Raw genomic sequence first — 18,629 nt, 5'->3', positions numbered from 1 at the left:
ACAACTATGGAGGATATAAAAAGAAAATATTATCAAATTGTAGATTTGTCCAAATTCATATTCAATAAAAATATATTGAATAGAGATGTAACCAAAATTTTGTTTTTAAAAGTTTACAATCTCTCAATTAAAGATTTATGGCTTGGTGAACAATGTTGAGCTCATAGATTTTGAATATGGTAGAACTAAAACCTACAAGGTTAGGATAAAAACAAGTCAAATTCACATTTACTCTTTTACCAAAAAATTAGTGCCTTAAAATAATTTACAATTTTTGTCACAACTTATTATATGGTTGACTGTAATTGATGAAGAAAAAATAATAAGTCTATATAAAAATGATATACAGTCAGTCACAATCTATCACATAAAAGAGTTGTTGCAAAAATTATGAGTTTATTTGTGATATTAAAAGAACTCTCTCACTACCTAAAAAAACATTATAGTAGCAATTCCTTATATAATTGTATAAAGTATACGCAACCTCAACCAACTTGATCTTTGCAATTATATGATTATATGCTTTTCACACAGCAGAATATTAAACTAACATATTCAACAAAAGAATATTGAACCAAATTGTTTGATTGAAATTTCAAAGGGCTTCTTATTAGTTATCATAAGCAAAGCCAAGCCAAGCCACCATATATAGAGCTCACCGACAGCCTTAGCTAAACTAGCTACCAAGTTGGAAGCCATCACAGAGTTGAAGCCAATCCTAAAATGATCCTCCTGATGAGGTCAAAACTCTCCAGCACATGCCACGTCGGACATGTCATCCTACGTGGCGACAATTAGGTATGACCTTTTCTCCAACATTTTATCTTTTCTCCTAACCCTACCTCACCATTTCTCCATCATTACCTTTCCAACTACTCTCTCTATATTACTATATATACATAGCCCACTCTTGTTTATGTCTCAAAATCTTGTTCTCTCTCTCTTTACAAGCACAAAAGCAAAAAAGAAAGAAAAAGTTATACAGAAAACATAAAAATTTAGAAAATGGGAAATTGTATAAGGCATGAATCCTCTGTGCAATGGGGTGGTGATGACTGGGGATCTCCAGAAAAGGAGGAGCTTTATGGTAGTGATACAGATTGTGACATGGGGGACAATAATAAGGCCATGATTATGGAAGAGAAGGGTCTCCTTGGAGGAGCTGAGAGAAGTTTTACTAAGTCTTCATCTACAACTACTACTACTACTACTACTACAGAGGTAAAGATCAAGATCACGAAGAAACAGCTGGAGGAGTTGCTAGGCAAGGTGGACTTGAAAGAATTGTCTGTGCAACAAGTTTTGGCCCAGTTGATTAAAGTTAGTGATCGATTTGATTCGCATCCAAGGTCCTGGAGGCCTGCCCTGCAGAGTATTCCTGAGGTGAATTGAGCTGAGGCTGCAGGTGATGATGATGAGTGTGCATATATATATGGTAGTGATGATGAGTCTTTCTTGCTCTAATCCTCCTTATATATTTGGATGTTTTGGTCAATCAGGAATGTCATGTACTTGGTCTTATTTTGTACAGGAAGTGAAGGGGAATGGCGTTAGGACTTAGAAGGTTTCTACTATAGATTTTGTTCATTGTAGTCTGTGAATACCAAAAACCTCTTTCTAGGCAGAGCCTAAGGTTTTGTTTTTTGTTCAAATGAATCTCTCTCTCTCTCTCTAAAAAAAAAAAAAGCAATATTAGTGAAACAAAAAATTTCATTATATTTTTCCCTCTTTATTTTTTTCCGTGATTGGAGTAATGTCACTTTCATTTAAACTCGATATTAACATTAGTCTTATAATTTACAAATATAAATAATCTTAAAAAATTTAAGAAGGAAACTCAGTGATTAGTTTTCCTCGTAAAAATAAATTAAATAAAAAAAAATCAGTTGACAATGACAATAAACTATAAAGTTATTAGGAATCCAATAAATTGCAACTATTAGAAGTAAGAAAAATTAGCTAAGGTCTCTAATCACCATGACCTATTCCTCAAAATAGAAAATCCCAACTGTTAAGGTAATAAGGGTGTTTGAGAAATCTAGAAAAGCATGGGGCTATGCAATTTTAACCCGATATGCCCATAGACAAGTCAAACCTAGTAAGGTTTTTTTTATGGGTTCATGGAAGTGATTAGGCTTAAGAACTACGAGATAAGATAGCCATTGGATGAGAAAATCTAGGGATACAACAAAATTTCATAATATTTTTACAATATTTTTATTTTGAGTTATGGTGGATTTCAGTTTTTTTTTTTTAACACCCGTACAAGAACTCCCACTAAAAAAGTAAATGCGTATTGTAATTAAGCTCGGTAATAACTATTATTATGAATAAAAAAATTTATTAAAAAAAAAAAAATCAATCTCAAAATATAATGTTTTTTGCACTCTGGAAATTTTGCCAATCTCCATTAAAGAATAAAAAGTGATTTCTTTTAAGCTTATTTGTACCTGTGCTTTGGACTTTCTTCTCGGACCGGGAATTCCTTCAGGTTTGGCCTTAAAAACTCTTTTTTTAAATTTGTGTAAAACAAACCTGTCTCACTTGGTTTGGTTTGTAGCTGTAATGAACTAGCTTTAGTTTATGTTTGTCATTCTTTTATATTTGGTGGTAGAGTCCAGAGACGAAGGGCTTGAAGTTGGGCCCAGAATGCTAAGGCCTGTAAATTGGAAACTCGGTGTTGACTCTAGAAGGCCATGTCACAGCAAGTCTAGCCCATCTCCCATATCACTCAATATAGTAAAATTTATTCTCAGCCCAATATTTTTCAGACCATAAGAACTAATAGCACCTGGCCCAAATAGGCTATTTATCTGTCTGAGAGTCTATGATTAAACACCCAGCCTGACCCAAAAAGAAAACAAAAAGGTCAAAAATAAGAAATGTATTGAAACACCTAGAACTTATTCAACTATGCTTCTTTTTTTCTTTTTCTTTTTTTGAGAAGACAGCCATGTCATGTTTAATTGTGTATAGTGGAATCATAATTATTTAGATGGCATTTATAGAGTTTCAACCTATGTCGTCGTTTGCTTATGATGATTGTGTTCTTTATTGTCAGAGCAAAATATCAATTGGTTTTTAGTGTAGACAGGAATTGAACTCTAAATTTTTTATTCAATTATCAAGACTTTATCAGTTAAGCTAACTAGAATTCACTTGGTGCCACAAGTTGTTGATGTTTTTTTTTTTTTTTTTTTTTTTTTTTTTTTTTTTTGACAATAGGTGCCACAAGTTATATGGTCAATTAAATGATAAGGCAACAAAAATTTATTAAAAACAGTTTCATGCAATCTTTTGAACATAAAATTAATATGAAGGCATGCATGAAGGCAACCTTAATTCCCTTTTTTTTTTTTTTTTTTTTTTTTGGATTTAAGTTCAGCCATTTCTCCTCACATATAAAAGATTTGGCACTTTTTACAAGCATCAAGAGCCTCTTCAATTTTCATGTGGCGGTGGTCTATAATCAGAGCTTTTTTTTTTTTTTTGGGGGGGGGGGGGGGTAAAGTTGTTTACATTTTGGCCGAGTATAGCAGCAGGGGGGGTGATCAGACTTAAATCCCAACCCCTTTCATAATGATGTTAGATTCAAGTAACGTCATATCGACTCAGCCTTGATGTGATTAATATATATATATATATATAAATATATATATGTGTGTGTGTGTGATATATCCCAGTGTTGATGAGTTCCGTGGCTCATTATTAATTTATATCCATCTGCGTTCATGTCCACCAGTACCACATGGCAGCAAGGTTAGGTAAAACATTTTCTAGTATTTGTTGAATTTATGATATTCACAAGAAAGCGAAAAATTAAAGCAATTGTCCTTCACGGCATTCACAGATCTCACTCAGTTCCCAACAATGATCAGACAAACAGGAGTTCTATAGCCAAGAGAGAAAAACCAAAAAAAAAAGTTGTTTTACCTACACAACCACTCCCGTAACATTCTTTTCACGACCAAATTGTTAGTTCACCACAACATTTCATTATATGAAAATGTTGTGGATCATAAATTTTCTAGGAAAAAAAATGTTGAGTTGATTATAAATTAAGGTTCAAACTTTGTCATTATTCTTAAACCTACGTAATGAGAATTATATAGGGCAAAACTCGTAATTAATGCTTTATCATCACTAGTAATATTTGTGACAACATTTATTATTGCTAATTGTTGTTGTACAAAATTAGTAACAAAAGAGGTTTTTAGCTACGACATTAATGTCATCACGATTATGTTACTATCAACGACGACAATGTCATTGCTAATAATATTTGCAACGATATTTATTATCATTAACTGTCGTTGCGCAAAACTAGTAACAAAAGAGGTTTTTAGTGACAACATTAATGTTATCACAATTATGTTACTATCAACCATGACAATATCGTCGCTAATAATGACAAATTTAGTTATAAATAACCTAAGAACTCAAAGGAAAATGTCTTGCTAAACATTTCCAGCCATTTTCCAAAAGTGGAAAAAAAAAAAAAAAAATCCCAGCTTAGCATTAGTGAGAACCTACTACCGACCACATTAATGTAATTTGGTCGCTAAAGGCCAAAATTCTTGTAGTGAGGATTGGAGTTTATCATTTAAAGAAAAAAAAAAGTCTGTAAATTTTGATATTTGTTTAAGTTGATCAAAATTTAATCTAGTTTGATCGAAATTATGGACAAAATTTTGGACACCACGATACAATACAAGCATGCATAGTGTTAAATATTAGCATTGATACACCATGTTGAATATGCTAGTATGGATGCGGAAGCAAAAGCACCCTAAAGGGCTATATCAATAATATAATATAGTGTAATACAAATCCTGTATTACAATGAATCATAACATGTGTATATATAGTAGACTAAACCCTAAACTAACGGCCTACATTCACGGAGGAAACCCTAAAGGGCTACATCAATAATATATTATAGTGTAATACAAATCCTGTGTTACAATGAATTATAACATGTGTATATATAGTAGACTAAACCCTAAACTAATAGACTTCTAGTACAAGTAGGAAACTTAGCTTGCATACAAAGTAGAATTAGGCTTGGGCATATGTTAATGGGCTAATATATCTCTAACACATAGAAAATATTAATATTTATATACATGCATGCACAAAAAATTCATGTTCCATGCAACATCAAGGAAAGGGGTGAAAATTAAGATAGGTTTAGAACCCAAATATTGTAAAAATATAAAAATAAAGAATTATAGCTAAAAATGGTAAATAAATAGCCTCATAAAGGACTTCAGACATGCACTTGTGATTGTGGGGGCACCATTTTGACCTTTAAAGTTTTAACTCATTGTAAGGGTAGATAGAAGTGGTGTATGTAATGTACCATGTACTCATTCATTGTTTCCGACAAAGGGACAATAAAAGAAGTTTCATAGGTCCATAAAAAAGGAAGAAGAAGTTTCACACTTTGACATAGGAATTTTAGTGTGGCTTTATGGACGACCATATATAATTAGTGACCTCATTAATGCGTGCCACTGCTACAGGTTATGGGATTCTTTTTGTTTATGGCATTGGTAAGTGCTGGGTAGACGAATTTGTAATTTTGTATCCTATGTTCTCAAATTTGGGGAAAACTAATAATGTTATTGAACCATTATGCTCTTTGTACAGTATATAGATAGTGGTTTCCGTTAGTAGCTATTTTAGGTTGTGTTTGGAAATTTGAATTTAATTTGGATTTGAATTTTAAATCAATAGATTGAAATCTTAAATCTATTGATTTTAGATATCATTTCAAATCCAAGACTTTTAAAAGATTAAAACCTTGATGAATTTGGTTAAATCCAAATCCTTGATCTTTTAAAACTATCAAAACAAGTATTTGGATTTTAATTACTCAAATTTAAATCCGAAAAGTCAAATCTTGCTATCCACACACACCAATATTTGTAAAAAAATCATTTTAAGAAAATTTTGATACTATTTTTTATGGGAAATATATAAAAAAAAAAAAAAAAATCAACAAAAAATCATTTGCTTTTTTCATTTTTCAAAAAAAAAAATTTGTAAAAATATTTCTTAAACGAATGTTCTTAGAGTATTCACATTGAGTAATGTAAAACTCTTGAGAATGCAAGATGCATACCACAAATGCCAAAAAAAAAAAAAAAAAAACCAGCTCCATTGGATGATACATTTTGCATCTAAATTTGCATTCTTGCAACAATAAATTTTATGTTTGCATAATACTATAGCATATATTATTTTAATATAATGGAATACAAAATAAATAATATAATATAATATGTATTATAAAAGTGATAATGTAAAATAAAGTGAATTTTGGTGGCACAAAATGCATTAATTTTTGCACAAACAAATTCGAAATGCTCTTAACTAGTGCATATGTTAAGAAAATCCATAAATAATTTTTCTTATATATAAGCTTTTTATTATTCTTATTCATGATAGTATATGGTCAACGTACGTGCCTGCCAATGATAAAGATAAACCAATAATTTCTTGATGTTGATCATGGACAAGCACTAGCAAGTCCATCGCCACTGAACGTGGGCACTATATATATCACTTGGAAATTAACATAATAACATGCATACCACACATCAATTACCAACTGTTTCATTCAATTCCTAGTCCTAACGCAGGCGCATGCATTTGGACTTAGATTGCTATGATATCATATATGGACTTTGTCAATCGCTCAATGAACCTTCAAATGAATCATTATGCATTATGCATTATGCATGTAATAACTAATATCTTCTTCACCATGCAACCCTAAATTAATCTCTCTCTCTCTCTCTCTCTCTCTCGGATAAATAAACCTTAATTAAATTTATTTATTAATAATATGTGGGTCACAAGCTGATTCATGTAAACTACTCTATATCACAAGTCCATGTAAGTTCTTTATGGTAAAACATATCTTTGATGCATTGTGTGTGTATATATATATATATATATTAGGGGCGGAGCTATAGCAATGCTTGGGGGCCATAGCCCCCCAAATTTTAAAAAATTCTTTTATATTATGTGTAAATATTAAAAATTTTAAATATTTGCTACAAAAATAAAATTTGACCCCCCAAATGTTTGAGTTAGTCCAATAATGCTTATAAAAACTAATAGAATTTGTCAATCGATCTAGTATTTATAGAAATAAGATAATTTTTGTTTTCTCAAATTTATTTTTTTACATGTTTAATATTAAATTAGACAATTTTTGTATACTCATTGGAGCTTAAAAGATGATAAATTCCCCTAAAAATTATATTATGAAGATACATATGTGAAAGTTTTTAATTTTATATACAATATGTATATTTTATAAATTATGACCAATTCTAGTATGAAAATATTAATATTTATATATGTGTAATTGCATTTAAACATGTAGGTGATAATTTATCTTATATAATGCAAAACCAAGCTGACTGATGTAATGAACATAAAATTCAGTACCAAAATTTTAAAGTAGAAAATTATCTACCAACAATCGTGCAAGTCTCCATCATCACGTAGTTAAAAAGGATTACCAAGCAAAAAAACAACAATGATTACAATAAAAAGGATTGTTGTTTTAGTTTTTCAAAAACCGTGTTTTTTAAAAAAAATTTATTTTGTCGTGTTTTGTGCTTTTTTTTAGCGAGAACTTTTTTTTTTTTTTTTTTGTCCTGTATACTGTTTATAAGATTTACAAATATCTTCATTTAGTAACTTTTTCTTTAAAATTGGATTTTATAACATTATTCACATATTTAAAAATTATTTTGTTACAGTATTTTCAATTTTCAACAATAAATAATATCCAAACTAACCCTAATTAATCAAGTACCATGCATTATGCAGTGGTAGTAAATCGCTCACACCCATTAATTAATTAAGGACCATGCATTATGTATTGGACCCACATGTGCTCATTGCACCTTATTGATTCTTTGGATCTTATCAAATACCTTCCATTTCTTCCATGACCCACGTATCCCTATCTGTCTATCAATGTGGTTGCCCAAATCTTTGTTGCACTGGCAGTATTTATGGATTACACACAAACATTTTTACAATTTCTTTCCTGCATTGGTTGAGATTACATATTATGATTAATTGATATCGATGAAATTATTTTTATTATACTCTAATCACAATATAAACTATAGTGAAAAAAAATTATAAATTCTTTTGTCACTAAAATTATTGGTATGTATCTATTATTTCGTTCCAAAAAGGGAAAGATTTTTTAGTTTGCATGGATCATGTGTTAAGAATTTTGTAGTTTAATGATATTGTTCAATTCTCTTAAAAGAAAGAATATGGAAATTCAATCCTATTCCCACTTTACACTTATTACTAGGGGAAAAAAAATGTATGAAGCTCATGTATTTTTTTTAAATTTAAAATCATAGATCAAAAAGGTCAGGGACTAATAGCCGTTAAGCAAATTGCAGCAAAAAAATATTAACGGCTTTCTTGAGTGCCTAGCTTTCCTAACAAGTATAGAAAATAAAGATTTCATTAAACTAATTTAGATTAGATCTAAACCTATAAAAATGTGAAAGTCTAACATTATTAATTACTATATACTATTATCTGGGCTCACAAAACAAGTTAGACAAAACTATATATATATATATATATATATATATATATAAGGCCACCCCATGTGGGAAAACTTCGTCGCCTTGCTAAAATGCATGGGATACTTGCTGACATGTACAAGCATTGTTTGCCACGTGTAGATTATGAAAGGGTGCCACGTTGAGAGTCCCTCGGATGCCTTTTGCTATGTACTATATCTATATTCTATACTTATAATAATAATGCAAGAAAGAAACAAGCAGATCTGAGAGTCTGAGGACACAAAATCTAACCCTTCGTTATTATTAGGACGGCAGCTAGGAAACAAGCAAAAATGATTAAACTTTAAAGGCCGGTAATTGAAAATTGTTCAATCTTCGTGTCACATTACATTACACTTCTGTGCTAAGCCATTTTTTATTTGGAGAGAAAAACAAGGCTGCCTCTTGGATTTTCATTATTCATCTCACACTAGTTATTACTTTGGTGGCATTCATCAAAAAAGGGAAGAATATTAATGGTACATAAGAGATCTTTTTAACAATTTTCTAATTTTTATTTATTTATTTATGATATGATTATCTCAGATAATTTGCATTTCACCTTCCTTCAAAAACATTTTTAATTAAATGATATGGTGTATTAATTAGGATTGTACGTGCACATAACTAAGCCTAGAACTTTTTTTTTTTTTTTTTTGAGAAGAAACTAAGCCTAGAACTAAATATGGTTTTTTGTATCACAAGGATATACCCGTGGTACAAAATGAAAATGATTAGAACTTACAAAATCCAACTATAAATGCAAATCTAATATACTTTTTTTTTTAATTTTTACTCGGCATTGAAAGGAAATTAAAAAAATAAAAGTTGTTTCGGTGCATCCATATTCCCAACGTTAGAATCTTCGTTTTTTCTCCTTAAAAAAGTGGATGTTAAATAATAATAATAAAAAACTGTAAATTTTTTTATCAACACAGAAAGGTTTACCAACTTTTAATATCCCTACTACCTTTATGAACAAATTGCATCTGTATTCTCTCCTCTCTTATTATAAGTGTACATGGTAAATTCTGACTCAATAATAAGGACAAAGATATGTTTATTACTATCAATTATCAATCCTAATAATTGCACAATCATACTTTTCCATTATTCTTTAAAAAAATCATAATTTTCCATTTAAGATGAAATCAAGAATTCAAAAAATAAAAACTAATTATTTATAAAACAGCTGTCATATATTGAAATTATATACATATATATATATATAAGTAAAGAATAAAAAAAATTATAATAACCTCAAAAAAGTAAAGAAAAATGTGGACATTATATTTTAAACCCTAAAGTTTAAGACTATAATAAGTTAATCCTAATAAATTAATCCTATAGTTTATTTAGTTTCATGTCGAATTAAACTTTTAAAACTCATATCAATTCAAACCTTTAATCAAACATGAAATGTTTAACATTTAAATTGATATGATTTTTAATTGGAATTAGCATAAGATTTTTTCAACAAAACTTCAAAAAGCTAAGGTGTCAATCCATGACATGTCAAAATAAAATAAAAAGATTGCATTGTGATCTATCACAATTCACAACTCAAAATAAGTATGTTATATAAATGTTGCGAAATTTTATAGTATCCATAAACTTTAACTTGTTAGCAAAACTATAAGATTCAATTTATAATCGTCTTAAACTACTTGTGCGGTTTATTTATAAAATTTAGGGTTTAATAGGACACAACAATGAAAAAGCAAAGTTTAAAAAAGTAATTTGTCAACTGGTAAAATTTATGGCCAGTTTGGATGAAGAGAGAAATATTGAATAAGTGAGTAGAGTAGAGTTGGAATTGACCTAATAATAAAAATTAATTATTATGGCGCCAAAGCCATAAATTAAAATTATATTCTATCCTGGAAAAAAAATTGTAAATTATCCATTAAGAAATGAAAAGATTTTGTAGGTTCTAATTAGCTCACTTTGTAAAGTCTCTAATGGTTGAATAAGAAATTTAGGATTCAATCTTCGTCAAAAATTAATTAATATTTTGATCTGATGATAAAAAATTATGGCCAAAATGGTCAAATGGCCATAAAATCCTAACTATATAGTTAGTAATACTAGTTACCAAACTATATTATTTACTAGCATCTCAAGTCTAAAAGACTCGATTTTGGCCTATAAATCGAGTCTCAGGGACTCGATTTTCATGATCTAATAATTTCCGATGTGGCATATTTTTCCACGTGGTGACCACATGAAAATCGAGTCTCTAAGACTCAATTTATAAACCTTATAAAGGTCAAAGACGAACCTAGAAGAACCCAGACCCAGAAGAACCCACAGAAAAAAAAAAAAAAAAATAGAGAGGGAAGAACCCAGGCTAGGCCGCGCGTCGTGTGCAACCCAGGCCAAGCCGCGTTGCTCACCGTGCGCGACCCAGGCTAGGCTGCGCCTGCCTACCTAGACCCAGAAGAACCCAGAGAAAAAAAAAAAAAAAAAAAAAAAAAAAAAAAAAAAAAAAAACCAGAAACAGAGTGAGAAGAACCCAAGCCGCGCCGCTTGCCTTGCGCGACCCAGGCCGATCGATCCAAGTTCTTTCTTCTCTAATGTTTTGGGTTCTTCTCTCTTTCTGTTTCTGGTTTTTTTTTTTTTTTTTTTTTTTCCTCTGGGTTCTTCTCTGATATGTTCTGGGCTGGTCACCTCTCCTATCTGATCTGATTCTTTCTCCCTTTGATCTTTGTTGTGTTTCTGGATTTCTTAAAAAAAAATTTGTGTATTTTGGCTTGTACGAGAGACTTGAGAGTTAAAAATTTTTTAAATTTTTTTGGTTTATAAATCGAGCGTTAGAGACTCGATTTCCAAGTAGGAAAAAAATGCCACATCAGATCATGGAAATCGAGTATTTAAAACTCGATTTATAGGCCAAAATCAAGTTTTTCAGACTCGAGATGCTAGTAAATAATACAGTTTGGTATCCAGAACTACTAACTATATAGTTAGGATTTTATGACCATTTGGCCATTTTGACCCAAAATTATCATTAAAACCGAACGTTATAGGTTGAAATTGTCTCTTAAAAAAATGAAAAGCTTTTTGATTAAAAAAAAATTTGAAAAAGATTAAACGAACTGTTTATACGGCTATTCCTCTGTAATGTCCTTTTCGATTGATGACTATTCAAATTACAACGTCTATTTGCCAACCCGCTCCCATCAAACCGACACCGTATTGGTCCAAATTTAATTTACAGAGACGTTGACCGTACAAATACACACACAAATACACGTATGTCTCTGTTCGCGTCATTTTCTTAACCCGAATCTCTCTCTCTCTCTTTCTCCGAAGCTCAGCTCTCTCTGTACTTTTTTCCTATTTCACTTTCACACACACTGTTTCACTATCACACACACAAACTCAAACACCTTCTCTCTATCTCTCTCTCTCTCTCTCTCTCACTAAATGGGCGAATCTAGCTTTCGAAGATGAAGATCACCGGCAAGCCGCAACTGCCGGCGACATTCGCGGCGAGTTTTTCCTCCAAAACCCAAAACCCTTCTCCGGACACAGATCTTCAGTACAAGCCTAGTACCAGCTCTCGCAGGTCCACTCCGCGCCGAGCGACCCGGAACCCGACCCGTTTGAGGCGAACCGGAGCTCCGAACTCAGGCAGGCGTAGCCGGCCCGAGACTCCGCTACTCGGCTGGAAGATCCACCACGGAGGTAGGAAAAACGACGAGGAGGAGAACGACAAGTCGCCGCCGCGGCGAGAATGTCGCCGGAAAGTACGAGAGGAAGTTGTCGTTTCGGCCAGGAAGCTCGCCGCTGGGCTATGGAGGTTGCAGATGCCGGAAATGTCCGCCGGCGTCGGAGAACGGAGCAGTGTCCGGAGGAACGAAGCTCAGTTAGGGCTTCAGGTAAAGTTTGAGTATCATTTTCTTTCTTTCTTTGGAATTTCAAGATCTGCGATTTTTAGGTCTATTTTGGAAATTTTTTTTGAATGCATTTATACTTTATAGACCTTTTTGTAAAAGTTATTTATTTATTTATTTTTGGGTTGCTTGGTTTTGAAGTTTTATTTTTTATTTTTTAGTTTTTGTTCTTTTGAGTTTGACTCGTGAGAACGTGTTTGATCATTTTTTTTTCATGCTAAAATTTATTTTGGATTTTCTGTGATTGGGTGTGAACTGTGAAAGATTAGCGTTGAGGTTCAAGTTTAAAAGGAAGTATTTTGTTGTTCACTGCAATGGTGTCTTTGATTCATTGTTACATATAAAATTAAGCTATGGATTCCAGTTAGTGCAACTGTAAAGTTTTTTTTTTCTTTTTTTGTCATCGAATAAGTGAGTTTGAATAATTGAATCCCTCGAACACCAAAAACGAATAGGAGTCTTGGCCTGCTGATAAAGAGCAATTATTTTTCTATGTAAGTAAGGCTGGTTAAATTTCCTCTTAAATGGGTTCTGGTCGATTGGGAAATATTTTTTTAGTTTGGTAATATGGACTACTGGACTTCCTTTAGTAAGATTTATAGTAATTGGAATTTTATCATAATGTTTTAATTGTGCCTGTGATCTAATTAAATTTGTTTTAGGGTGTGTAGATATTGCCTTAAACGGTCCCCTAAAACTACCCATCTTTATTGCATTTTGTTGGGTGTGCTGTTTTTTAAATGTTTGGTTGGATTTCGATATGGTAAAGTTCTTGCCTAATTGGTTTTAGATACTATGTGATTTTTCTCATTATATTGTTCCTCCATGCAGCATAGTATGGGCCATGTAGGTGATCCTTTTATGTGTCATCGTAGCAGTAAAGCTTATGGTTTTGAAGAGAAGGATGATTTACAAGCCCCTGGTTCTGTTGCTGGCACAAATAATGGATTCTTGTGTAAGGTATGATGCTTCTTATAATTATTTAATTGAACCATAATGCGTTTGAAAGTAATGACCTGTTGGATTTGGGGGCTACTGAGTTGAGGATGATTTAGCTATTGAAATATAGCCTATGTTGTTTATCGTTTTTCACTTGCTAACTGGTTACCTTAAGTTCCTTAATTGAAAACTGAAGTATTGATAACCCATTGGATTCGGAGATATGGAGTGAGGATCGTATAGCAGCTCAGGTGAAATCCCAACCCATTTATTATCTTGTGCAGGTGGCACACATTCAATGCCACATGCTTGCTAACTAGCAACCACCTAGGGAAGGCCTTTTGTCCTTAGTCAGGCGATTTCCTTTTCGAGGATTGGTGATTATGTTATCATCAATATCATTTGCTAGGTCATTAATTCTTTTAAATGGTTGGTCGGCATTTTGAATTTTCATTAGTATAGAATTTTCTGATGAGAGTTTCAAGTTGTTCAGTTTGGAATTTACTCATATGGAAAGGATTTAGTGCAAAATTTCTTGCCAATACAGTTCAGTATATTAATCAGTCAATTGAATTGCTTTCTTTGGTAGGATCAGAATCTATCAATTGAATCAACATACATTATCGGGAATTACAGAATGGAATGTCATTATTTATTTAATTTCGGGAAAAATATACTGGAATATATACAACTGGAGATGTACAATGGGATATAGTCTGGGAAAAAAGAGGGTTGGGATGGAATTTCCTCATTTATATTCACTAAAAGATTCCACTAGTTTGTTAAAGTTTACACAATAACTTGGGGTTGGTCACTCTGAAATTCTAAATACTTCCTGAATCTATTCAATCCTGTCAAAAAGAGAGAATTTTACCGGAACACATGAAATGGTGTGCAACCCTGATCTGCACAATGAACTGGATAATTTCTTAGTGCTATATTTTCAATTAGACAAGAAATTACACAGAAATAAGCCAGCATGATATGGAATTCACAACTTTGTTTTCACTCATTCTGAATAAAGCATTTGTTGCCAGAGTAAAGTTTGCTGGTGGGTATTATAGATACAATCATGAAATTATTAGTCCCTGTTTGCAGCTTGTAAATTTAAATATGTTTTTCTTTTCTTGGTCTAATATTGGATGGTTTTACACTTTTCCAGCTTGAACCTTCATTTCAGTTCTCAAACCCTGCAATGGAGGGGGCAACAAAGTGGGACCCTGTCTCCTTAAAGACATCAGAAGAAGTGCGGCAGATTTACAGTCACTTGAAGCTCCTTGACCAACAACTAGGTGCTGTTTCAGTGGTTTCTGCACTTCAAACCGAATTAGAGCAGGCTCGAGCCCGCATTCAGGAGCTTGAGACTGAGCGGCGATCATCAAAGAAGAAACTTGAGCACTTTTTGAGGAAAGTCAGTGAGGAAAAGGCCTCTTGGCGAAGTAGGGAGCATGAGAAAATCCGTGCATTTATTGATGACTTGAAAACTGAAGTGAACAGAGAAAGGAAAAATCGACAGAGGACTGAAATCATGAATTCCAAATTGGTTAATGAGCTGGCTGATGCCAAATTATCAGCAAAGCGATATATGCAGGACTATGAAAAAGAAAGAAAGGCCAGAGAATTAATTGAGGAAGTATGTGATGAGCTTGCAAAGGAAATAGGAGAAGACAAGGCTGAAGTTGAAGCACTAAAGAGGGAGTCCATGAAACTCCGAGAGGAAGTGGAAGAGGAAAGGAGGATGTTGCAGATGGCTGAGGTCTGGCGTGAAGAACGTGTTCAGATGAAGCTGGTTGATGCTAAGGTGGCCCTTGAACAGAAGTATTCTCAGATGAGCAAGCTTGCAGCAGATCTGGAGACATTTCTGAGGTCAAGATGTGCAACTCCAGATGTGAAGGAGATGAGAGACATAGAGTTGCTTCGACAGGCTGCGGCCTCTGTGAATATTCAAGATATCAAGGAATTCTCATATGAACGTCCCAATCCGGATGATATTTTCTCCGTTTTTGAAGATGTTAATTTTGCTGAATCCAATGATAGGGAGATTGAACAGTGTGTCACTTACAGTCCTGCTAGTCCTGCCTCCAAAATTCATACAGTGAGTCCTGAAGTTAATGTGATCAAGGACAGCATTCACAGACTTTCAAATGCATTTACTGATCAGAATGGTGATATAGAAGAAGATGAAAGTGGGTGGGAAACTGTGAGCCATCTTGAGGATCAGGGCTCAAGTTATTCACCAGAAGGGAGTGCCCCATCTGTCAACAGGAATCACCGAGACAGCAATGTCTCAAGGAGCGGAACAGAATGGGAGGAAAATGCTGGCGAAGAAACACCAATTACTGAAATCAGTGAAGTCTGCTCAGTACCGAGGCAGTTGAAGAAGGTGTCATCCATTGCACGGCTTTGGAGATCATGCCCAAGTAATGGGGAAAATTGCAAGATTATCTCTGTAGAGGGACTGAATGGTAGACTTTCAAATGGAAGGATGTCCAATGGAAGCATCTTATCTCCAGATAGGGGGTCAGGTAAAGGTGGCATTAGCCCCCCAGATTTGCCGGCGCAGTGGAGTTCTCCTGAGTCCGGGAATCCTCATGCAACTAGAGGGATGAAAGGGTGCATTCCTCGCAGCACTCAGAAGAATAGTTTGAAGGCAAAGCTTTTGGAGGCGAGGATGGAAAGCCAGAAGGTCCAATTGCGCCAAGTTCTTAAGCAGAAGATTTAGACACAGTGAGGCAGAGCTTGCTCATCTTTGTTACCAACAAAGACAAATGGAAATAAGTAGTTTCATTGCCACCTTGAAAGGAACCCATTTGAAACTGCTCAGAGGTCGTTGTGAGGAGCCTGTGAATAAAATGCACACGAATGGCGGGGTGGAATCACTCATTTTCTGGTTCTCCAATTTGTATCTACAATTGATTATGTTCTGCAGAAAAGTTTCTGTTCACGAGTGATGCCAACCCCTAAGGAATAACGATATTTTAATGGATCAGCCAGGTTATCTTCTGTCATGAGTAGCCCATTTGCTTGTTTAGGTTATAGGATTCTCATTGCAAGTGACTTGGGGAGCAAACTATGCTATTTGTACCGTATCATTAAGACAGACACCATCAAGGAATGAAATGCATGCTAGAAAAATGATGAAAATTTTCATTTGTAATATATGTTCTTGTTTTATGGGGGATAAGATTTCTCCTTGAATATCTTATAGATAATGCAATATGATATGACACGGCTCTTCTGAGTTCTGGCCCAATATAGGTATCTAGATCAATTGCCATTTGCTCAAAAAAAAAAAAAAAAAAAAAAAAAAAAAATCAATTGCCAACAAAAAGGATTATTTGTATGGGTTAGTATGGGGGAAGAAATCACTCGTGCTAAAATTTCGAACAGAATGGTCTCAAGATTGAGAGAAATGGTAACTTTTACTTTCAAAACTAATAATTAGAAATAAATCAATTAAACAATTGCATTTCTTCAGTAATCGAACACAATTTAAGAACATGTGAAACAGTAGTAGATCACAAGTTAAGCTCATGTGAAAGAACCGAATAAGTTGTTGGTCCAATAGTAGGGGAGGTGAAGAGAGACTGAATTTGAGATTTGATTTGAATGCCTAGTAGTTGGATCTGATAGAATTTAATATAAAGTCTAAACAAACATCAATGTCAAAAAATGTAGGTAATAGGTGATGTAAAACAAGTATTTGGCGTGTTCTTTGACTAATTTGAACATTGATTTAAAAATATAGGCCTAGCATAGAGAATATGGAAAGAAAATAGACAAACCTCTAGTCTATACACAATTACGTTTGTCAATTAGCGTCCTTAGAAGGTGGTTTGTAAGGCTCCTGATAACAATATCTATCACCACCAATCCATCATGTGGTTCGAAGTCCATTCTAGCGTTATCTTGATCATTCCTCTCATAGCCATACCTTATGTTTTCATCAAAACCAAATCTGTCTCCTATTGTCATGCCCATTCAAATGAGGAGATCTATAAGGCCCATTATTTTTTGGGAAATCATTTTGAGGGATTTCAATTCGGGTTGGGCCAACCTTTGCTTGTTCAACTCGAAGTTGCTGACTCGAGGTTGATCAAATCTAGGTGGTTCAACTCAAGTTGGTAGTGGATCAACTCTTGATTGTAACCTTAGGATTGCTTAAAGGCCTTTCATGCCTCCCCGAGTGTATTGTTGGCTCGAGGACCATTTTCCTCTCCAGAGTTATGTCCAGTGGTGGTATTTTGGAATCTTTGAAGTACCTCTTTGAAGGCCGGGATCATTGCATTGGGCAGAATTTCCATCACTTTATGGCTAATAGATCTGATAAATATTTAGCTTCGAAGCCAATTTATCAGCCGTTCGATTTGGCAGAACTTTGTAGTTTTGATCCAATTTGTGTCACAACTTGGTTTCAAACCATTTGTTTTAGTGTTCTATTATAGTTCGTGCTGATTCTCCCTTGACTCATCTTCAGCTTGGGATTCCGAACTTGCAGCATCATTGTTTCTCATTCTTCGAGTTGTTGCTGGCATTTAATCTCACTGTGGTTGCCTATTTGTTTGATTAGAAACCAATTTTTAGTTAACCTTGGTCTCTTAATACTAGCTTTGGCAAGATTTAGCACTCTTCTTTCCAAATTGCATATGAGATTCATGGTGTTAACTTGGCCCCCATTATGTACAATTTGGTTTCTCAGATTCCAAATAGAATCTAGAGTAAATGCTATTAGAACTTCGAATTGTGTGGTTAAATTATTAAATTTACCAAATTTTAATAGTTTAAAATTTTAAAATAATCGGTAATTTATCATGGTATCATAGTAAGAGGTTTTGAGTTACACTGAGGGAGAGTGTTAGAACTTAGAATTGTGTGATTAAATGATTAAAATTAATTTAACAAATGCCAACTATATGGTGCACAACTCAGTCAATTTCTTATCTTGTTGCTCATGGTTCATCATTCGGATAGCAGGGTTTAAGGCTAAATTAATTATATCTTCATCAAATCCAATATAACCAAATTGACCTGGCAATACGGCAATTTATAAACAAATGAATGAGCCACTGTTTCCACTCCTTCCCCACACGGCACACAATTTGTATCATCAAAGCCCAATCTCCTAATAAGATTGTCTTTGGTTGACAGCTAATTTGATCCAATCTTCATTGGA

At 33.4% G+C, this 18,629-nt stretch overlaps 2 protein-coding genes across 2 annotated transcripts; both read left to right on the top strand.

The window, feature by feature from the left end:
- The first annotated feature begins 1,005 nt into the window (after window positions 1-1,005).
- Window positions 1,006-1,392, top strand: LOC126695861 (uncharacterized). Its single transcript, XM_050392659.1, has one exon. It carries the CDS (start codon window positions 1,006-1,008, stop codon window positions 1,390-1,392), a length of 387 nt encoding a protein of 128 aa, XP_050248616.1.
- Window positions 1,393-11,905: 10,513 nt separating this feature from the next.
- LOC126694606 (uncharacterized) lies at window positions 11,906-16,615 on the top strand. Its single transcript, XM_050390972.1, has 3 exons — window positions 11,906-12,502; window positions 13,349-13,477; window positions 14,619-16,615. Exons 1-3 carry the CDS (start codon window positions 12,071-12,073, stop codon window positions 16,176-16,178), a joined length of 2,121 nt encoding a protein of 706 aa, XP_050246929.1. The 5' UTR covers window positions 11,906-12,070; the 3' UTR covers window positions 16,179-16,615.
- The last annotated feature ends 2,014 nt before the right edge of the window (window positions 16,616-18,629 follow it).

The sequence above is a fragment of the Quercus robur genome, chromosome 8, assembly GCF_932294415.1.
Source record: "Quercus robur chromosome 8, dhQueRobu3.1, whole genome shotgun sequence".
NCBI lineage: Eukaryota > Viridiplantae > Streptophyta > Magnoliopsida > Fagales > Fagaceae > Quercus > Quercus robur.
The sequence above is the reverse complement of the archived record's forward strand: the minus strand, read 5'-3'. Positions and strand labels throughout refer to the sequence as shown.